This window comes from Ailuropoda melanoleuca, chromosome 10 (genome assembly GCF_002007445.2).
Source record: "Ailuropoda melanoleuca isolate Jingjing chromosome 10, ASM200744v2, whole genome shotgun sequence".
In the NCBI taxonomy this organism is placed as follows: domain Eukaryota; kingdom Metazoa; phylum Chordata; class Mammalia; order Carnivora; family Ursidae; genus Ailuropoda; species Ailuropoda melanoleuca.
The window spans coordinates 52,800,671-52,825,117 of NC_048227.1; the positions used below are offsets into that span (position 1 = coordinate 52,800,671).

Here is a 24,447-nt window from a genome sequence, read left to right on the forward strand (position 1 = left end):
TTTTTTTTTTTTTTTCAAAATGAGAGCTGCTCTGGAACTGAATATCAAGATCAAAGTGGCTATATGCATTTTTGACATGAGTCTCTTAACTAGCCATTTTCCATCTCTCATTGCTTCACTGTTACATTCATATAGCCTGAGGTCAATTTATACTTCTGATGTATAGCATTAGCTCTTTGATATTTTAAAAATCTTGTCAATTAAAAAGAATATAAATCAAAAGGAATGTGTGATATTAAACAACAAGTATTTTCCTCATTTAATACACCAATATTTATATAAAATATCACATATTATGTTCTATATACTTTTATGCCATTTTAGTTACCATTTAGTTGATTTAGTTATTATCTAATGTGAGATAATTTTATGCAGGGATCACAGTGACTGTTTGAATTTGTCTTTATGACATGCGACTTTAAATTCTTGGTCAAATGGCTTATGACATCAGAAATTAATTAGAAAAGTGTCTGAGAATGGACTAGTTATCCATATTCAGTTAACAAACTAAACGACAAACACAAAACAAGTTTAGTTAATACATGCTAGTATATATTAGAATATTGAGCTACAAATCTGATAGAAGTAGATTGAAGATGTTTTGGTGGGATTTCCAATAGGAACTGTACATACGCAAAAATGGTTGGAAATTATTCTGAATGAATATTGGAGTATCATTTAGTTCATTTTATACTATCAAAGAATAGGACAGCAAGACACATAAAATAGAGTTTCCTCCTTAAAATATAAATACAGAGTGCATAATATCTTGATTATTTTGCCTTTGGGTGTTAAATGATACATATATGCAACATGAAAGTGATGAGCTTCAAAGTTTAAAAATTCAAATTGGTTTTTTTCAATCAGTTCCTGTTTTAGAAAAGACATTGCTAAATATAAAGATCTTAACTTGAAAATGTAGTTTATGCCAGTGTTCAGTGTGGAACATATTTACACCAAGATTTCTACTTTTTAAAAACTCATGTGCTTTGCCAAGTGCTGTCACATCATGTGATCATATAAACACATCTATAAATTAGAAAGTTCAGCTATTAAGAATAAATTATTCTATACACCAATAATGATATTCTTGAGAACATTTTTCTGTGTACTATTTATGTTGTCATACTATACTCAAAATAAAAATACAGCTTTATTAAAAAACAATGTAAATGTAGCTAAATATATGCTTTTAAGGTTTCCAGACCTTCATCATTTCTAGAATTAGCGATGTGTAAATACAGGTTGCCTCATTAAATATAGTGAATTTTATAATGAGTTTTACTAATTTAAATGCAATTATACATGCTAACAGCTCAAAGATTTAAATTTTCATTTTCAGGAATCTTCTATTTGGTTAGTGCCACCCTACCATCCAGACACTGTTTAGTAAACTTTTGAAACTTACTAAAAGAGGTTTTTAATAATGGTTAGTATCCTTGTGCCTTTCTTTTTTCTTTTTGTAGTCTGTTATATTAATGTGGAGAAACATTTTTGTGGTTGTTTTCACTCTAAGAAACTTACCTTATTTAATGACACAATCTGTGGTTTTCCATTCCTAAGGAAGAGTGATTTGAAAAAAGCAACATAGTTTTCTTTTTCTTCCTCCCACTCCCTCCCTTTCTGCTTTGCCTTCCCCTCCTCCCCTCCCTCCCACATTCCCTCCTTCCTTCTTTCCCCNCCCCCCCCGCTTTTCCTTCTTATTTATCATAAGCCAGGAAACTCCTGTTAAGTGCATTTGGGTTTTTCAAAGCCTTATTTCATAGTTCAACAAAAAGACATTTTTCAAAATTTCAATTATTACATGAAGCAGGAAAGACACTGTCTCTCGAATGACAACATTAGAACTTTATTTAAAAGTTAGGCATAGTAATTTTTCAGCAACCCACAGCCCAAAGAAACAACTATAATCCGCAAGCATATCTATAGTTTCAGCTTTAGATTCTTACATAGATTACAATATGAAATTTGCATTCCAAGGCTTTAAAAAAAGTAAAGAACATGTGTTTGCCTGGTGCCACAAGTGAACAGTACTTTATGATATCATTAAATTCTTTAAATTTCCCCTGTTGATTCTAAACTCTTGCTCAGCTCTTAAGGTTTTCATAGTTTTCTGAGAGATTAGAAATATTCTACATGTGAGAAGAGAACATATGGTCTCACAGTGACTTCATTAGTAACCTAAAATAAAACTATTTTTTAGGTAAACTTACAGTGATAGATCAAAAGAGAACTGGTAAAGTTCAGCTCATTCAGAGAAAAAAATATAGTAAAAGGAGTAATTTGACATTAAATACACAAAGCTATTGGTTGGTTGATTGAAAGCTGTTTGATTAAAATGTTCACTTTCTAATAGCTTTGTAGAATAGATAAAGCCTAAAATGGTAATGGTGGGGTTACGTGTTTATAATTTTCAGAGTTTCTAAATTTGTAAATATAGTTCATTTAAGATAAATTATAAAAGATGAAAGTATTGTGATCTTGGGTGCAGATTTTTTACCTACATTTTATATTACACAGCATTATAAATGTTATACATTATCTAAAATTGCCTAAAAAGAGTTTTATATGCCTTTTTGTAGTCTGAAGTTAGGTGTAGGGTACTAAATTCAGTTTGCTCTTTAACTTACTAGAAATAAAATTAAGTCATTTCATCTTTGAATGGATATGTATATTTATAAGACTTTTTTTCAAAGGAAATCAGGTGTATAGGCCACTCTCTTAGTATGGACAAAAATTAATTAATATATCTATTCCATTATTTTTTGAAACTAATATATTCAAAATGTCTACAATTCGAGTTTGCCAAAAAGAGGGTATGGTCAATTATTTAACATATGGGAAATTTACTCATTTTAAATGAAGGCTTATTTCAAACAATTCAACATTATTCACATCCTATAACATTTTAAAGTGTCAATGGCATCAAGTTCTGACCTTGTTATATTATCTAATCAATTCTTCTGTTAAATGTTTCAACAGAGAGCCAAGACTAAGTTACCTCAAGACTATGTATTCTTCCCCCTTTTGGAGTCAGATTTTTCCATTTCTACAGTGTTGTCATCATCACCATCTTCATCATCATTATCATCATGTTCTTAATAAGTACATCTAATAGTAGGTATTAAGCAATGAGAAACACTGTGTCCATATACTGGCTGTCAGGTGTCATATAAATCCTTTAATAGAACTATAATTCATGAACTTCTGAACTGTATAATTTAACACATTATAAATAATGCATGGCAGTAACTGTAGTTAATGGGGAATTCATGTGTAGCATTTAATCATCACCCATTATAAGTACTAATAAATTAATATTTTTACTAACTTAATGCTATTAAACAAATACCAAAGTTTTACCTTGATTAATCAGGTATTTTGTATACATGCACTTTACTAAGCTTTTGAAAAAAACTTTTTTTAGCAATTGAATCAAACACATCATTAAGTAAGAATTCAAATATTAGGGTCATGTGTAGCTACAGTTAAAATTCAGTCAACACTTAAAGACCACGTGTGTTCAGTCAGTGCCATGAGAACTTGATTTCTACTCTTTACAATTTAGTGAGATGGATACATAGAAGTCCCAGAGGCCAGACAGAAAAACATGATAATGAGCGCAAAATACTAAAGGGACAAAACCAAATTGAGCAAAAATAATGAATGTGGTCAATTGGAAAGTGATTTCTTCATAAGTTAAAAAGTGATGTCCTAAGGTAAAGGGGTAAAGTTGGACTGACATGAAGGATGAAAGAACTCTGTAGGGTCCTAGAGCAAGGGGAAGCAAAAGAGAAAAACCTTGGAGGTCCAAGCAGAGAAGAGTTTGTGTAGAGAAAAAAGAATTGAGGAGGGTGGAGAGGAAGGGGGAAAGCTTAATCAGAGAAGTCATGATGGGGGGAAAAAAACGGATTTGGATTTTACCTGTTTCTTAGACAAAGAAATGCCATCAATAACTGGTTTAAAAGTAGATTTTTCTGGTATCTGTGAGCCTTTTGGGAAGGAATAACCTAGACATAGAGTTGAGAAGACCACTAAAGAAACTGTTCAGGAACCCATAGAAGAGAAATGAAGATATAGCCAGGAATGGACAAGAAGATACTAAGACAGGTTCAAAAATCATAAAATTGGGTTATCAGGATATCTTGCTGGTGTCTCAGGTATGAGCTGCTAAAAGTGACTTCTCTTTTCTCTGAATCAGTTTTCTGTCACAGAGATGCTTACTTTAATTCAAAGTATTAGTTTGAGTGTCACAAAAGATTATGCATGCAAAATATTTTTTAAAAAACATACACCACATATATGCTATTAAATATTGTTTGGAATTAACCTAAGCTGATAAACAATAAAGCAGCAACACCTAAAGCAAAAAAAAAAAGTCTTCACATGCAAATTTGATTAGGTTTATTTCGTTTTGTTTTCATATCACTTTTTGGAATTGTGTAAATTTTTCGTATTTGTCCACATTTTTAATTCTTACACAGAAAAAGCTCAAGTCTCAGCCGATCTGAATCCCAACTACAATATGCACCTGGTTCATGAATCTGATTTATAAGTAACTAACACATGTGTATCTCAATTAGTTGGAGAGGAAGACTAATAAAATTTTGTTTCATATATATGAGTCTGTAAGAGGAATCATAAGGAGTGTGTAATAAGCCCCAGATACACAGAATTTCTAGCAAATCTATTGCCAATGAAATGGGAATTAAAAATAATATTTATAAGGTCATTTTTTCTTGATGGGATAAATTATTTGCCAGCTTTCAGTTATCAAGCTGATGTTGACCAAAAAAGTTAATATTTGTTCATGTATTTTTAACGTGCTACAGTTTGTCATTTCATGAGTAAATCATATTTGTTTGTAATCATCATCAATAGTTTTATAGGCATAATCACACAAATATATAATGAATACCAGAAATTATTTTCCATGTTTTTGTGTGTAACTGTGTGCTAGTTTTGTTCTGTTTTGAGATACACAATGAAGAATCCATGTTTAAAGAAAATTTTCATATGTCATGTTGTGATCTAAAAAAGTAGTATATTTCTTCTAATTTGTTTAAAGATCAAGAGTGGATTTCTGGTTATTGATTTGTGTATATGTGTTTGTATTTAAATTTTAAGGTAGATTTCTATTTCATGATGTTAATCAGTTTTACATCCTAAAATCTTATTCAACATACCCATATTCTCTGCATTCCTTGTTGGCAGTTTATTTCACTCTCAGGTGGAGATTTTCTTTAAACTAGCCCACTTGACAAAGAGACTTTAATGATCACAAGTTGTGTATAAAAAGTGCAATAACCGCCATCACCTTTATAATGAAATTTTTCAAACTTTCAAGGCTGCTATGTTGACAAGTCTCTTGAAAATGATTTTAATATGATTTCTGGGCAGTTGCAGTCGATCCGTTTTGTAATATCTCACTTTCTGTGTTATTCTTAGAGGTCCTTCTGTAGCGCCATGGTGGAAGAGCTGAGGATGTCCCTGAAATGCCAGCGTCGGTTAAAACACAAGCCACAGGCCCCAGTTATTGTGAAAACAGAAGAAGTTATCAACATGCACACATTTAACGACAGAAGGTTGCCAGGTAAAGAAACCATGGCATAAAGCTGGGAGGCCACACACCCAAGCACAAACTGTCGTCTTTTTTCCAAACAATTTAGCGAGAATGTTTCCTGTGGAAATATGCAACCTGTGCAAAATAAAATGAGTTACCTCATGCCGCTGTGTCTATGAACTAGAGACTCTGTGATCTAAGCAGTTGCAATGATCAGACTTGATTTACAAGCATCATGGATCAACCAAGTTACACTGGGTTACACTGTTTATCATGGGTTCCTCCCTTCTTTTGAGTGAATGTTACATGAGCATTTTGTGGCTGGTTTCAAATGCAGTCCAGTAAGAAATTACAGGTTTCTTTTGAAGTCCAACTGTTGCCAGGAGGCCAAATATCAATGCCCTGAGGGTAACCAGTTAAAAAAAAATCATTAAGAATAAAAATACTTGGAATCAGCAAAAACTGTAGTGTTACGAGAAACAGTACAGTCTTCTGACACCCAGATAATAGAGGTGGTGATGTTACTAGCCCCCCAGCTACTCAGTATAATGATCATCTGAATAGACGATATGTGTTTATAGGATGTGAAGAAAAATGTAATGCAAAACAAATCTGAATTTCATGGCAAGTGGAATATAAAGCAGATATTCATCAGTGTTTTTCTTTCTTTCTTTCTTTTGACAGTCTGTGTCACTGATTGAGATAGAAATGTCAATGACCAAGGCAATAATGTTTTTTTTCTTAAGTTTGCCAAGGCAGGAGATTTAACATACAACTCTACCAGGTCGCTACCTATCCCCTTACACCTTTTCCGCAATCCCGTACCAAGAATAAAAAAGCAACAGTTGGTTCAGAGATTCTGAATTAAAAAGGATGATGTTTTGCAATCTTTGTCGTAAGTTGTAAAAGAGGGCTGAGTAACGATGGTTATATGGAAGACTGACGCTTTCATTCTAACATTCAGATATGTTAATCTAAACCCTCGTTCCTGCTATAAATGAACTTGATGGAGCCTGGGCAGATCTCGGTGAAAGGAGAAAGGGGACTGGTCAACCATAGAAAAGTATGTGTGGAGAACTTTGAAGTGGACTGCATTTATCAATACAGTCACAGTGTTAAACGAACAAAATTCTTGAGCAGTTTTTTTCAAAAAAATGTTCAGGTTTATTTGTGGAAATGCAAGATTTCTATGAAAATAGTTTTTGTATGGAAATTTTTGTAATACTTTTTATCAACAAAACAAGAACACGTGTTCCTGTCAGGGGTGTGATGTCAAGCATGAATGGTAGTGCGTGTGCACCACCAACGTTTGGTGAAAACTATTTTTATCAAGAAAAAAAGGAATCATAGAAGAGAAATATTTTCAAGTTAGATAATATAAAAGCTAGGTGCACTACCACCACTGCTTACCATGCCACACCCCTGGTTTCCACGAGGCTGATAACATACTGTAATGAACAATTGTGTGTAAAATGGTAAAAGACACAGACCTCTTGACAACATTGTGATAACAGTTGAGTGCACACAGTTTGCTGTTTGAATCCAATGCACAAAATTAAAAAAAATCATTAAAATTATGTCCATTTTACTTTCAGCTTTGACTTTCATTTTTCTCTTGTATGTGTATAAGAATGCCAAATATGTTCATTGCTTGAGGGCAAGTCCAGTTCCTGAAGCCTTCTGGGTCATCAAGAATGGCCACTTCCCAACCACCTGGAGAAAAGAAGAAAAAGGCTCAGTGATGAACTACACAGATGTAGGAAAGCTGGACTGGGATAGAACTTGTAATCTTTCAGTTTAGGGCAGTTTAAATGAGAAAAATAGCAGTTCTAGAAGCAGCAGTCATGATCTTGCTTCTTCTATGAGTGGATATTGACTATATTCGATAGGGTTGTGTAAGACTGTGTAGTGTTTACTTATATGATATTCGAAGTTCAACTTATGTCCAGTTTAAGAATTCCTTTGTTCATCGATAATTCAGTGTAATTCAGCAAAAGGAGAAGAGAAGATAAGCTGAATACCAGCAATTAGTAATGACGTGGTTTAGATGTTAACATCCTAACAGAATTTGTTTAAAGCAAACAAGGTAACCATTTTAATTACAGGTGACCCCAATAAAAAAAATAAATAAATAAGAAAAAGCTCTGTATTTTTTAAACTCATAGAAGTTGTATAATCAAATTGCTATCTGATTGAATTAAAAATTAAATGCCCAAGTATTTTCAAAATTTCTAGTGTCAGAGATATTTTCAATTACAATTCATATTTCAATGATAATTTTGTCTCCAAATTTAATTTTAGAGAGTTACACAGGCCACTATTAAAAATCTCAGCATTGTTTTTTACATGGTAAATAACAGCTTCAACGTATCTCATAAAAATGTTCAGATTTTGGATAATACTAAGTTTTTTATCAATCAGATTCTAATCAGATTTTAAAGCACTTTTTAAGTTCAATTCTTCATTATATTAAACAAACTTAATAATAGGCCAGAAATGACAACTTTAATTTTTTTAAGTGGTCAGGAAATAATTATTTCGATTTTTGGTAAAATGTGGCAATTATTTTATTCAAGTATTAAATTTAACAATTTTGAAAAGTGTAAAAAAAACTTCTGTATTTTTACTCTAATGGTAATTGAGAATATATAAACACTGTATAATATTTAATTTTTATCCATTTCCTAAAATGTTTCTACATTATTGCCAAAACAGATATTTCCCTACTTATTAGGTACTTACATATACTTATACTCATATACTTATATATGAGATACTATTTTTTTAGATACTATTCTAAATCTTAATAAAATCTTGATTACTTTCAAAATAATTTCAACCAGTGGAAAAAAATGTGTCCTCTCTCTGAGAAGGTAATATATTGGAGTAAGCATTATTTTCTATCGTAACACTTAAATTATAAAAAGGAAAGGAAGAGAACATGTTACAATCAACAACATAACCTGACAACTGCAGGTAATCAATGGAGGTACATATACCACAAATAACTCCGGCCACTATAAAACATGAGGGGAATATATTTACATATGCCATAACCAAATAACCCTAACCAGATGAAAATAGCAATGATTTATATTAGTATATATATATATACACACACACACAAATCCGTATTTGTAATACATATATATTACAGCTAAATAACCCAAACAACTATGAGAATACCAAGGAGATATTCACATATTTACAGATGAGCAACCCTAACCACTATGAGAACACCAAGTGGATGTATTTTATCTTACAAATATGTAACTTGGATAAGGATATTTTATTAATTAAAATGTTTCTAGTATTTTGCAACTCAGTTACAATTTTATACAAGTTTCTTGTTACTATTGAATGAGTATATATACTAAACACTAATGATTTAAAGTATTTTAGCACAATGATACTTTTTAATATTTGTTCATTATGAAATATACATATGACAAATTGTAAACAACGCATATGTACAACAGAATCGTGGGATCTGGCTGTTGTGTGCACCAAAAATTGTTCCCTGGGAATAGGCTGTTCTATATATATTCTGTGACTGGGCTTATTGCCGCTCACCTCCAGCTCTGAAATGTAATTTTAAGCAGAGTACTGTCATAGAGAGAAGAGAGTGCCAGCTGTTTCAGGAAACAGGGCACAAAATATGCAAGAAGAACTTCATCAGTGTCTGATCAAGGATATCAAAGTATGAATGACAATATGGACTAGGCTCACCTGAGAATTATCTTTTCAGGATCAAGAGGTGGTACAATGGCAGCAAAAATTTGGGTCAGAACAGTCCTGAATGTGTCTGTAATTTGAATCACACTGTTCCAGTGTGGACTGATGATTGGCCCTCTGTGTCTGCAGCATAATTATCATTGTGAGATTCCTCCCTTCTTTTGCCTTCTCAGGATCCCCTTAGTCTCAACCATATTGAGCAATCTCCTGTTGCTTCTAACAAACATATGTCCTCTCTTCTCTAGGTTTATCTCTAATTTTGGTGGCTTCTTCAGAATTCCAGGACAGGTCCATTTTTTGAGATATTTCTGAAAAAGGCTGTATATGTCTGAATGCTTTTATTCTACTCTCATAGATAATTGTTAGTTTTGCTGGGTACAGAGTTAATTTTCCTAGACAAATTTCAATGTATCCTTTCATTGCTTTCTTACCTCTAAGCTATTGTGAAAAAACCTAAAATCATTCAGATCCCTGATGCTTTGTGATTTTTTTAAGCTGTCTTTTAGGTTTGTATTCCCAGCATCCTAAAATACCCAAGTGATAGGCATGTATCTACTTTTATCCATTGTGCTGGGCTCTTGCTAATTTTTTCAATTTAGTCACTATTGTCCTCCAGTTTGGGGAAAACTTTCTGAACCATTACTTTGAGGATTTCCTTTTCTTGGCTTCCTGTGTTCACTCTGACAACTTCTCTAACATTAAATTATTTTAATTTTTATGAGTTTTTATTTTATGACTGCAGTATCTTCTCATATCTCTGAAAACATTAATAGCAATCCTATGAAATTCCCTTCTTCCTGAGAAGAATTCTATTTCTTCCCAGGTGCATTTTTTCTGCTTGCTTATTTGGATTCCTCTCTTCTATTTTAGAGGTTTTTTTCAAATGTTTGTCTCTAATTCCTAGCAACCTGTTAATGATTAAGAAAAGGGGACTAAAATCTGAGTTGGAAGTTCAACATGCACAGACGTGTAAGGGAGACTATTTATCTAATTTGAGCTTTGCCATAGATTAATCTAATCGTGCTATTTGTTAATGAATCCTTCAAAATGTCCCTATCATGGGATCTTTCCTCTTGGGCCTATTAGATTCTCATGAAAATTTTCTTTTAGTTTCTTTCCTAGAGATTAAAGCCCTGACTGCCAGTGTTCTGGTAAGCATTGTTTAAGAGAACTGGAGTTCTCCACATTCTGAATTCAGAACTACTAAGGTCCCTTAACCACTTGTTTCAAATTTAGTAATTGGGCTTTCAACTGGACCTGGCATCCTTTAGCCTGGAGCACCTCAGTTTTTCCCCTTTTGGAAATAACACACTACCACTTTGCTGAATTGGTGGAGAAGGCTCCAAAAGGGGAAGAAAAGGGAGGGGATATAGGAACCCACCGTTTTCAGAATACATTCAGGAGGTCCTCCTTACTGTATCCCTCCCTCCTCTATTACTAGTTATTAATGTACTTTGTACACCTGGTTCCTGTGCCTTTAAGAATTCTGTGATACAGGCTGTCTGGGTGGTTCAGTTGGTTAAGCAACTGCCTTTGGCTCAGGTCATGATCCTGGAGTCTCCAGTCAGGCTCCCTGCTCAGTGGGTCGTCTGCTTCTCCTTCTGACCCTCCCCTCTCTCATGGTCTCTCTCTCTCTCTCTCTCTCATTCTCTTTCTCAAATAAATAAATAAATAAAATCTTTTTAAAAGAAAAGAATTCTGTGATACTATCTGATTTGTTGACAGCTCCTCACACCGCCCACTTCGGATTCTATTTTTTTGAATCTGCTTAGTTAACTACCATTTGTTCATATGCCTGTCTCCTCCCAAAATTTTGTTGAAATTTTCACCTCTCTGTTCTCTTTATTCTTGGCATTTTATGCATTTAAAAAAATCTGTCTACTGTAATTTTTATGGTTGAGAAGGAGCAAAATTTGATGTATGCATTCAATTCTTCACTCTAACCTGAAACGAGACTTCCTTTTAAAGGAAATATTATGCAGAAATACAATATAGGGAGCAAATCAAAACTAGAAATGCTTTGGTTCGAATACAGTGGAAGCAGAACAGACCTTGCTTTTCTAATTGTAAAGAACCTTATATTGCCAATGTTTTCTTCTTACTAAATAGTTTCTCTAACTCTGTGTGTAAAGGGGATACTTTTCACCACAAAAATGGATTTCATGAAATGGAGTCCAAGAATATTTCTGAAATGGGGAATACTTCTATTTTAGTATCTGTCAAATAATGTTAAATTTGGAAGCCAGTGTAATTTATACCCTAAGGGCTTAGGTCTAATTCAAAACATTCCAATTTCTATTACATAAATCTCAAGAAACATGTGTTGTAATGTAGATAAGGAACACTTTGTTAGTAAACCATGCTGAACTGTAAGATTTTAAGAATTCCTCTTTAATATATTGCCTTACATTGTATCTTGCTTTCACGTTTATTATGTGGGTAACTTAAAAAAATGTTTATAACCAAATATATCCCTGACTCTTTACTAAGGAGAATTGCTGTTTTCCTATATTTTAACTGGAGATTTCTATAATATTATATTTCCAAAAATATAACACTCTCAATCACCAGTAAAGTTTACCTTAAAGTTAATCTGTAGAATTTAATATCTAATTCAACATTGTTAATGCACTGAAAAATCTATCATGAATCATATATTCCACTCACCTTGATCAAAATTCATAAGGTAAAAGGGGAAATAAAAGACGCTGCATGTATGCTCCTTCTATATTTTAAAAGTATTTTCTTAACATTTACCCACATCTCAGCTTGCAATCTAAGGTTTTCACATAGTTTAGGACAGCTGCTATACCCCCAGCCCCTGTATCCACATTTCTACAAGGAGGGAGGAACAAAAGGAAACAAAAAAGGACTTGTTTGTTTCTTATAAGGTAACATATCACACACAAGTCTCATGTTAACATCGGTCAACTTAGTCATATGCCCACAGTAGTTGTAAGGAAATGTTGACTTGAATTCGGGGAACCGTGTGCCAGCTAAACGTCAGGGGTTCGACCACTGAGGAAAATGTATAAACAAGCACGGGAAACAAACCACAATCTCCGCCATCCCTGGTATTTTATAGTCTCTCGCAACCCACTAAACCTGACCGTGTTCTGAACCCCGTTTTGGTCATTTACCACTCATGTGCCATCCACCACCTCCCTCTCTCTCTATCAGATAATCTCATATCTTACTGTTTCCCTTTACATTCCTATATCTCTTTCCCTAATGGAAACCTGGGTTCTCCCTTATGACATTATTTGTTTGAAACCTCAACAAAAGAAGTAGTTCACGATTTCTTTGCTCTGCAGGATACTTTCACTTATATTAACCATTACCTTGTTTCCCAAGATACTTTTTTTCTCATTCGTTAAAAATTTGGACACCTTGGTTAGAATTGGCCTGTTACTCTGCCCTGCCTATATTAATTGATTAAATGTGTGCCTATTTGTTTATGTTAAAAAACCAGTGAATTCACATTATCAACCAAGTTTTGTGTTAGATACTGCGTATGCAGTGCTGATCAAAAAAGAGACATGTTGCCCGCTGTCATGGTTTATGGTCTAGAAGAGGAAGCTGATCAAATGTGTTAAATACATAAATAGAAATTATAAAATGATGTCACATAAGTGTTCCTTTTGTTAGATTCTGATGAATGATGGGACTTCCCTCAGTAGCTCTCAAGCAGCACAATTTAAGAAGTAAAATTTAAAAAATGGTTTATGCTTATAAAATATGCACAGAGAAGCATATATTGGTATACTGAGACATATTACGGATTTGTACCTCCTTCCCAGGAGTATATAACTTCTACTGACTTCAAACCTTGGCACAGGGTAGGAGTCTTCCAGGTGTGGAGAACAGAAACTGAGATATTAACAGTACTGTTAGTACATGACTGCCATTCTATTACTCAGGGTGGCAATTTCCCATTATATGCAAAATATGACACGAAAACTTTACCTAAATTTTTCTTTGACCTATGCTATTTCCATTTGTGTTGATTTTTTCCCCTTTGTCCTTACAAGAAAAAAATTCACCAGTGCTCCCCTGCCCCTTTTAAAAAAGTCCTTACTTTTCTTGCAGGGTATAAGTAAACAGTGACCCAACAATCGACTTTATAACACCAACAACATCCTTGTTGAAACAGGGTGAAACAGAGTCAAATCCCCATTATTTAGACCCTGTCTAAAGTCTACCAAAAAATGGACTTGAGTTTTTCTCACACAGGTGGTGGAAAATAAAGATACAGTGTTTTATCAGAGTTTTAAATAAAGGAACCTAATTTTAGACTAGAGAATCAGGGTAAGTAAGCTTCTCTGAGTAAGTGATGTTTGCATTGAGACAATGAATGATGAGAAGTAGGCACTCATCAAAGAGAAAAAAATTCACAAGCCTGTGACAAAGTACCTGTAAATGTCCTGTGACAGGAAGGACGATGGCATGTACTAACAGATGCTTTGATGGGGCCCAAAGAAAGCATGGGAGTATGTAACTGGGATATATTTAAAATATAGCTGGGAGCCAGACCTTAGCAAGGCAGGACAAGTGACCTTAATGATTTGATCTTTATCCAAAGAGCAATGGCAAACTATTTAAATCTCTTAAGCAGAAACAAGATTGTTGGATAAGATCTTCATTTTGTAAAAACCATTCAGGCTGCAATTTGGAGCACAGTTTAAATAGGTACCAGAGTGGGGAGATTAGTGAAGAGGCCATATCAGTAAGTAGTCTGGTTAGTTTAGATTAAACTCAACTGGTAACAGTAAAAATGAATAGAAAGAGACAGATTCAAAAGATATTTAGCAAGCAAAAATTCACATAATTTCCTGGTGAATTCAATAATAAATATAAAGGTTGTGGTTAATTGTTGTGTCATAACTCACAGTGAATGAGTGCTTGGTACGAATTATCTCCTCTGATGCTTCGAGCAACCCTATGAGGTTAGGATTAATACTATCACATTTTATGGACAAGAAAACTACTGACAGGAGAACTTAAATTAATTTAAAGGTCTTACAGCTATCAGACTCTGACAGAATGACTGCAATGTTGTTTGCCACTATATTTGGTCATAGTAACAAGCAACAATGACATCTCAGTGGCTTATCAAAATGAAAGTTTATTTCTCATTCATGAAAACTCTGTGGTGGGTTTTGTTTTTGTTTTGTTTCTGTTTCTGTTTTTGCATGTCTTTCTATGGCCATTACCTTCCCTGTGGTAATTCATGATCCATATTGCTTCAGTCTTTTAGTGCCCTCATGAAGCTTTCTCCTACAACACCTTCAGAAAGGCTTAGTAGGATCAATTCACATAGCCCTAACCTATTCTAAGGGACTCACAAGCGCTGTAGTGGTTTGCACTCTGGAAGGAGAGCAAAATCGATTTTGTGAGAACTAATAATATCAACTATGCTATAAAAATCCATGTCAGATTTATGGTTTTCCCAACTAATTGTCATCAACTCAAATATAAATAGAAGAGCTTATAAGAAATTTCTAGATTTACGAGGAAGAGAATGCATGTAGTTTTTGACACAGGTGGAGATATCTCTGAATGATCCAAGTGGAAATTTCTTGTAAGAAATTTCTATTCATTATACATGTATGAGTTAGAGTTAGAGTCTGGAATAAATGCATAAATAGTAAAATCAGCATCAGAAAGATATTAACTGAAATAGTGAATGTAAACAAGAAAGTCTCAGTAAAGAGCACTGAGTAAGAAGAGATGAGGGTCTGGGTCAAAGCTTCGCCTGTCTCTAAACATTAATTATTGGATAATAGGGGTGGGTTTATAAAGGAGATGGTGAATGTGTTTCCAGAGATATGGGACTATGATGTTTCACAACTTTATAATCTTTCCAAGCAAACCAGAGAGGAGTCTATAGAGCCTTGTCTTAAGTTAATGTCTGCAGCCCTTAATGTCCTACAGATGGAAAATGGGAACATCCTCAAATTCTTTGCTACAGAAATGTGATTAACTTATACTAGATTTGATGACCAGAAGAACAGTAAGGACACAGACGTGGTAAAAGTACTTGGCATCTGCTGGCAGCTCGGGCTGTTGTTGATACTGTAAATCAAACTGACATCAGTGCCATGTGTTCCTGAAACTCTGGCCAGCATGTGGTAGTGAAGTTGGTTGGGTGCTTCACTTCTGGAAACTTCACTAAACCAAATCCAAGCAGACAGAGTTTTTATCTCAATCTTCCCACCATTGCTCTGGGTAACATGGTCTATATGTTGTTTGAACCTCGCCATTCTGTAGCATAAGGAAACTCACTTAGCGGGTCTAATGTAATTGATGCTGTCCTAGGAAGTCTTGCCCATGGGAGTGCCATTTCCTGTGAGCACCCATGAAGGTCATGCCTGATCTTTATTTATGTCCAGGTCCATAAAAGTTTGAAAGGAAAAACAGGACCCTGCTGAAAAGGCTGTGGGCAGGAAGGGATTCAGAATGAATAGACACTCCAACTCTTAATACTTTCTCTTGCCCAAGCAAGATTGCATCTGAATTTAAAGGTGTGCAGGTACTTTGTGTGTCTTTTTGGCAGTTCCCTACAAAACACTGGGGTGTTCATCTTGTGGTAAAACACTGGTGTGCAGCAAGCACTCTTTAGGCTGTTGACTAAGTACACACAGACATAGCATATTGAGTTCTCAGACAGGCTCTTAAACAGACCGTGATATAAGATTGTTAGAAAATACACTCCCCCCTTCTTTTAAAGAACATCCACAAAAATAAACTTTATCTACAATAGGGACCCAATAACAATCCTGAGCCCTTTGCTCCAAAGCAATTTTCGTAACCGACATGTCTAGCCGCACCCTTGTCTTCAGTGACACTAGGAATAAACCCTCACTTCTAAGTATTGAACTTGAAATTACTGTCTCTGAACAAAAGCTCTCCCCCCCCACTTTGTTTTACTCCCATTTCACCTATATCCTCATCATTCCCAAGCTTTTCAGTAATTTCCTTATATCTCTCCTTCCCTCTACTTACCTCCTCCAGACAATAAACAGTGGAAATGAGAATTTCCGGAGAGACAGAGGGATAGAGAGAGAGAGAGAGAAGTATGATATTCTATGTTTCCTGAAACTTCTTTTTAACTTAAAATTATGTTACTAAGACTTGTTCATGTTTTTCCTGATAGCTCTTGTTCACCATTTTTCACTGCTGTATAATATTTATTGACTAAATCTACCATTACTTATTTATTTGTTCTCTAGTCAGTGGCTACTAGAATTTTTTTAAAGTTATATATTGTCCTAGAATGTATATATCTTTATGTACGTCTTCTGGTATCCATGTGTTAAGATATTTATTAGATATACATACTCTGAGCCTTGGGGCATGTCAATGTTCTATTCTCCAACACTGCCAACCTGCACCAGTCAGCACCTAAATCATCAATATGTAGGAGTACCTTTCCTCTCCAAGTCTTGGTCTTTCTCAGATTTTTTTTTTCTAATTTTTGCTGATCAAATGTGTCACATACCATTGTGGTTTTGATTTGCATTTTCCTGGTGACTAGTGCTATGCATCATCTCCCACGTGTATTGGCTACATGTGTTTTACATTCTTTCAAATGTCTACTCAGGACCTATACCCAGTTTTCTATTGAATCTTTTTCTTAATGATTTCTAGGCGCCTAAATACTATTGATATTATCTAATCTGTTATTTGGTTTTATTTGCTGCAAACATCTCCTCTCCTGTGTTACCTATGTGTTTTTGCTTTTTAAAAAGTCTATTTGATGAACATAAGTTGCTAATTTTAATGTTGCTAAATGTATCATTCTATTAATTTATTGCTCACACTTTTGATATTCTGTTTAAGAAATGCCTCCTTTAGTGATAACAGAATGATATTATCTATACTGTTTTCTAAAAATTTTAAAGCATTACTTTATAATTTTAATTTAATTCAAATGTCTGCATTTCCTTTTTCCCCACCTGTATAAACACCTTTTCCCCCTCAATTTGTTGAACGGTATCTCCTTCTTTCAGTGAACTGCTATGCTACATCTGGAACCTATCATACATGCGTGGGTCTTTTTCTGGGTTTTGTATTTAATCTTTTCTCTGTCTTCAGAAGTATCTTGTTATATCACCTAAATTTCATAATCAATCATTTAAGTGACACACACACACTGAAAAATAACTGCTGGAATTTTAATCAGAATGAAGTCAAATCTTTGTATCAATTTGGAAATAATTTTTGTATTTATTTGATACTATCTTCTTACTCTGAACACTTACTTGCCTTCTTTAATGTCCTTTGCAATTTATTTTGCATATAGTTCTTGCATATATCTGTTTCATTTGTTCCTAGGTAATTTATAATTTTTGTAGCTATTATAAATGGTGTCTTTCTTAAAATACTGTTTTTATACTGTTTGTTCCTTGTATATAAAGGTATATAAGGATATCATATATTCAGCCACCTTGCTAAGCTTTCCTTTTATTTCTACACATTTGCCTCTAGATTATTTTGGATTTTCTATGTAAACAGTCACATGATATGCAAATAACCTCTTTCAATCTTTTGCTTTTAAGTTTCTTTTTGTCTTATAAAACTGTCTATGATCCCTAAGGAAATGTTGAACATAATAGATGCTGGTAGACATCTTTGTTTCTTCCTGACTTTGAAGATGTTTCCAACCTATTTGGCATTACTCATTTCACCTCTCTCTTTTGAATTTACTGCTGAAATCACCAGGTCCACTACCCCTCAGCACTTGTCTAGATCTCCAACTATGTTTCCAAGGCTGTGTTGACCTCCGAGTTAAACATATATGAACTACAGTCTGTCCCAGGGACAGACTTTACGTAGGTGGTGCAAAAGCAAACAAGTACACACCTCACATATTTTGGATTCTTCCTGTACACCTATATAGAGCCAGACAGACCCTCATTATCTTTCTCTATCCCAATGTGAGTACTTTCTATCTGTTCTTGTTTCCAATAGTTTGTTTTTTAATCTACTCCTCACACTCCCAGTATAGTTGTTTACAAAAGGAATCTGATAAATCATTTGTTTGCTGCAAAGAGCAAAAGAGTCTTTAGTTGTGGTTTTTTTTTCCTGTTACCTGCAATAGAAATAACAGCTTTTTGACATGTCATTTACACTTTGAACTCCACACCAACTGGTTCCAAACTGTCTTTTTAGCTCCCATTTTTGTTACTGCGCTCATATAGTCTATATTTCAAACATACCAAATAACTGATTAATAATTTTGCCAAGAATTTTCTCATTTCGTGCACTTGCTATACCTGAAAGGTTCTCATCTCGTCTCTCCCTATCAGAGTTTTCTGTTCAGTTTTCATGGTCTAACTCATGGTAGAAATGTATCTAAGATCTATTTTTGAAGTCTTCCAGGACTCAGCACAGTCTTTCAAATAATATAGTAGGTGTAAATTATTTGTGACATGTCAATTTTTTGGAAAATAATTTTAATTTCTATTTTATAGCTTGAAAAATTTAAGCAAGTTTGTTTTAAAGCTAGTTAAATTCCAGTAGGGGAAGAATGAAAATAGAATTTAAGGAAAAACATTCTTGTGATTGCAGTGCCAATTGACATAGAACTGATACACATGATTCATTTATGATAGTTTCAAATGTGTAATGATGTGTTTACAGATTTGACTCTACATTGTCATGCTTATGGTTTTATTATTTGATCTCTGCTGAAGTAAACCTCATTTGTTACATGTGTCAGTAATATTTTTGTTAAGACTAGTTGAGAGTCCATAAACTATGATTTATGATTAACTTCCTTCTAAAGAAAATATTTTGAAGAATATTAATTCCACAAATTTTCCCTAAACACCTCTTGGGAGCCAGATATTATAGTATTAGGTAAGGATTGAATGATCACCTAGCAGACTGGGTTTTCCTGTGATACAGCTTACAGTATAATGGGTAGGCAAACATTACACAAATAATTACACAAATCAATATATTGTCACACATTAAGCCAACTACCCAACATAGTGAGTAGAGAGCATTACAGAGGATGCAGTTTACATTCATGAATAAAGAGTGACTGAGTAAATGAAATTTTAGGTTAAACTGTAAAAATTGGAATTACACCAGAAGAGAGACAAGAAGGATGAAAGTTCTGGAGAAGAACCACTCAAAGAATAGCATGTGTGAAAACACAGTCAGGGAAGAGCGAAGACTGATACAGCCAAAACACAGTGAGCAAGGACAAAATGACTTGAGAGTAAGATCAGCATTTAACCGTAGACTGAATCATTGGAGGCTTTGTTGCCATGTAAAAAATTCTGTATTTTTAGTACAGTCAGAAGCACTAAAAGTTTTTAATTAAGAGAGTTATGTGATTAAATTTAATTTTTTCACAGGCAATTTTGGCAATTACGATTCTAAGAAGAGCACCCAGAAAACCCTTAGGGCATTCATGAGCCTGTCACCCTAAACAAAATGTTGGAAATGCATAGACCTACATTTGTAAAGACTTACTTTGCTGAGTTTTTCAGTAAAAAAAGAAAAAAGAACCATATCTACTAGTAGGGAAAAATTCTTCTTGATTATTCAATAAGCAGCTAGGAGGCAATGCCCCATTCTTCTTTACATGATTTATTTTTGTCTATTAGATTCTCAATAAATATTTGCTAAAAAAGTGAACAGTGGTATTGCAGGAAAATAACAGGTCATCAATTAATGTTAAAACTCCATTGGCAAAAAAGGAGTGGAGAGTGGCAGAGAGGCTGTCCTGGGGATCCAGTGATGCTTAAGTGTTAGGAGAACCAAGTTCAAAATTAAAGAAATTATAATAAATAGTATAAAGAAAATACAATATGAAAAATTTCATTAACATTACAAAACTAGTAACAGAGGCAGATATAAAGATGGAAAAGAGCATAGGTAACCAGTATAGGTGATTTTTTTAATTCAGCTTTTAATATTAAACCTTGAGGGATGCCTGGGTGGCTCAGTCAGTCTGCCTTCAGCTCAGGTCATGTTCCCAGGGCCCTGGGATGAAGCCTTGCATCAGGCTCCCTGCTCAGTGGGAAGTCTGCTTCTCCCTCTCCCTCTGCCTCACCCCTCTGCTCATGTTCCTTCTCTCTCTCTTTCTCAAATAAATCAAATCTTATAAAAACAATAACAACTTTGAGCTGAAGAGGAAATCAAGAAATCATCTAGAGACATTGCCTTTCTTGTCTTTCTCCATGGGCATTTTATACCACCTCATTCCTTAAACTACTAGCTAGATTTCAGTGACTTCACATTTATGTTGAGCCTAGAATACTTCTCTGGTTGCCAGACACCTCTATGTAACTACTGAGCATTTATAAATATCTCCCAAATCTCCTCTTTCTGTATTCCATTTCCTGGTAAAAGTCAATGCTAAGCACTTCGCTAGATGCTGAAGAAGGTAAAGCAAATATATTACAACAAACAGATCTAAATCCCTTGTGAAAAGTACTCTTCTAGGCTTTTACAGGATTACATGACTTTGTGGAGAAGGTATCCAATCCTGTTGGGAGGCCAGGAAGATTGATAGGGGAAAACCCCCTCAAGAAATGGTACAGAAAATGGCCATATAGAACCAAAATAAATAACCAGGCAAAGTATGGGGTTTGAGGTGGACAGAGTTACCAGTAAGGGATACATCTAAAAACAGAAAAGAGGAACAAGAACACACTTTATTATGAAAATTATGAAAGCTTAAATATGGTTCAAAGTTTACATTTAAAGTTGTGAATATACATGGGGAGGAGACAGGAAGTATTCTATGTTATAAAGTAATTCCTTTCTTAGGAGTTTCTACTTACCTCAGGGAATGAATACTTACTGAAATAAAAGAGGGGGATGATTTGATTATATTCATATTTTAGATTTAAAAAGTCACCTCAAAGACGCCTGGGTGGCTCAGTGGGTTAAGCATCTCCCTTAGCTCAGGTCATTGTCTCCGGGTCCTGGGATCAAGCCCCATGTGGGGTTGTGAACTTAGCGGGGACTCTGCTTGTCCCTCTCCCCCTGCCCCTCCCCCACTCATGCTCTTTCTGCCTCTCTCTCTCTCAAATAAATAAACAAAATCTTAAAAAAAAAAAAAGTCACCTCAGTGGCCAGGTGAGAATTAGTTTGAGGGGACCTAGATAACAGTCTAAAAAAATGGTGGCTGTTATTTAATCCCTATAAAGACAAGCAAAACAAAAAGAAAAAACTAAATCAATTGAAATGGGGATGAAGAAATTTGAACAATTTTGAGAGAAATGAAAGAGTTAGAGTCATGAGATATAATTGCTTGTGGAGGAGAGACACAGGAAGACAAAAAGGTGACTCCAGAGTTTCTGGCTTGGGCAACAGCATGGGGTAGTATGTCTTACAATAGGGTTAAGAGAACATAGGATGGAACAGATGTATGAGATTCTTTCACACCGCATTCTCCATCACATCTACACTCAGTTATCTTTAAATTGTATCAACTTTTCCTCCCATTTTCTTCATTCAACAGGTGATATTTAGTTAAATAATATACTAGAGGTTATACTGAGTTAGTACCTATACTCAAGGATTTTATAGTCAACAGTCCTTCTGAGTATTTATGAATTTATCTCGCCTATTACCTCTACTACTGCCTTACTTCAGTCTTGGTACATTAACTTATTTTCTCCAATCTTCATTTTCCCTTAAATTACCCTCAAAATTGCTGAAAAAAATCACATTTTAAAAATCAGCTAAAACTGTTTCCATTATAACATTAATTACATAATATATTGGAATGATTTTCTTGCATTCATACCTTCACTTTTGTGCTATGAGATTCTTGTAGGAACAATGTGTATCTCCCTTTTTTTTTTTTAATTTCTACCTCCTACCAAAGCTTATTACACTCAATGGGTAATTCTGAATGGGTGAACTAATGATGAATCCATGACTAACTTCCAGAAATAGATTCCTATGTGCTGAAGTTTTAGAGAGAGATTTCAGGGAGGACATACGTGTGTTTCCACAAGACCTTGAAGTTTTCATAACAGTTCAAGATCTAGTCACAAGCTTAAAAAGTCTGTAACTATTTTTTTTTTCATCTGTATTGAGTTGTGGGCCTCTGTAGAATTGTCTTTTGGGAAGTTGTACATTTAAACCAGATGATTTATCCCTGCAAACGCAAGTTGCTATGCTATTTACAAATGTTTGAGGCCATTACTGTAGAACAGCATTGTCCAGTAGAATGCTCTGTGGTGAAGGAATTGCTCTAGACTTGCGTGTGCAATAAAGTAGCCACTAGCCACATGTGGTTATTGAGAATGGAAATGACCAACTGATAAACAGAACATTTAATCTTACTTAATTATTTTACATTTATGTGTGAATACCGACATGTAGCTAGTGGCTTCTTCATTGCACACTGCAACTCTACAATAAGGAAGGAAATTTTTCTCCCATGTTGTTTATGGAGTCTTAACTGACTCTAATATATAATTATATATAACTTTTACGTTAGGTTTTGCATCTGCCTCTGGTTTGCCTCATTTGATTGTCAACTTGCCTTCTTTTATTGTACCTCAGAAACCTATCTTGGATTTCTTTCACTGCCTCTCGCAATCTCAGTTGCAGAGAATCCCTGGCATTAAGTACTTCCTAGTCTGAGGTTCTGTACCTGGTTCTCAATTGCAGCATCCTGCCTCTGGCAGCCATGTCTTTTCTAGATGTGGATTCAGATTGTGCCAATTAGCGTTATCCAAAAATCACCATATACATGTTTTAATCTGAATGAAGAGTATAAGTCTTACCTGAGATGACTATAAATGTATATTGGTTTGTAGGTGTTCTCTACTCTTCTAAGAAAGGTGAAAATTGGGGAGAAAAATGGAAATCAATTATTATTTTCAGAAGTGGTACAAGACTTGCTAGTGATACGAAACTCAGACTATAGATAGTGAGTTTTATGACTCAGGAGCTTGGAGCATCAAGTTACCTTTTTCCTAACACATCATCAGGGAACCCACTCTGTGTACCTGCCTGGGAAGGAAAGATCTCTCCTACTAGTGAACCACACATCATCTCCTGGGAGAATGTTGCAGGCATATGGATTTTAATTTAACTGGGAATTTCCTTTTCCATGCTTCAGATGGACTAAGTCTCCTTCCTCTTAAAGTTTCTTTCCCTTTCAAGGAAAAATAATTTTTGCATCTTTTTAGTTACAGTCCCAGTCTAGTTTCTCTGTCAGAACGTATCTTTATTCACAAGTTCCAAGTTATTAATTTTTGCAATGGCTTTTGTCACGTTTACATATATAAGATTTCTCAATTGTTTTCAATTAATTGATCAAATCAGGGAACAATCATTATATTTAATTCATCTGATCTGTCAAGAAATCTTAAATAATTTAACAAATAATTTAAAAAGCATTATTTAAATTAATAATGATTATAGAAAAATATTAAAAAGACATAATGATATTCACATTGTACTATTATTAAGCCGCTAATTAAATCACCTTTATTAATGACAACTTTATCAGAAAATAAAGCAGATGAGTTATTGAGAAAATTCTAATATTCAATAATATGATTATCATGTATCAACGATATTATATGTGTAAAAGCAATTATTATCTTGTTGACACGCCACAAAATATTTTGCTTTTTAATTGGTTTAAATCACATATTCATTAAAAATTAACTATTAGCATATTTGCAATTTGTATATATTGGAAAAATGCTTTCTGGCTTTTTGCTTAATTTAATATAGAAAATTTGGAAGCAAGAAAATAGGTTTTATTAAATAGAGATGATTTTGTAAGCCATAATGTATGTGTGTGAAGGTGCCAAGTGATCGGATATGATGGGGCATTTGATAAGAAAGTGTATTACTATGTAGAAAAAAGTTGTTTCTTAGTATCAGCACAAAGAAATTAGTTGATGGTCAAAAACGTCCTCCCTATTTTGATTCTAGAAGATACACAATGAATCAGATTTCATACAAATGAAATCAGATTCCGTTTGAGTGGTGATTTGCTTCTATTACTTAGTGATTCAGTAGGATTTGTGATACAATTGTGGCTTGAAACTGCACGTGTCCATTAGAAATCGGGAACTTTCAGGAAATAGTATGGGAATACCAGTATGGGCATGTCTTCCATCTAACAGAAATCATCATAACATATAAGAGCA

The 24,447-nt window shown here is 34.3% G+C and overlaps 1 protein-coding gene across 8 annotated transcripts in view; it reads left to right on the forward strand.

Moving 5' to 3' along the window:
- Positions 1-7,157, forward strand: part of GRIK2 (glutamate ionotropic receptor kainate type subunit 2) — a 659,372-nt gene extending 652,215 nt beyond the window's left edge. For 4 of the 8 annotated variants that reach the window (XM_034670899.1, XM_034670898.1, XM_034670900.1 and 1 more), the window contains one exon: positions 5,449-5,613. In XM_034670899.1, the coding sequence (XP_034526790.1) occupies positions 5,449-5,613 (165 nt within the window). Of the gene's footprint in view, positions 1-1,342; positions 1,430-2,982; positions 3,118-5,448 lie in introns of those variants that run through there. The other 4 variants (XM_034670902.1, XM_034670905.1, XM_034670903.1 and 1 more) reach the window with 3 other exon arrangements.
- The last annotated feature ends 17,290 nt before the right edge of the window (positions 7,158-24,447 follow it).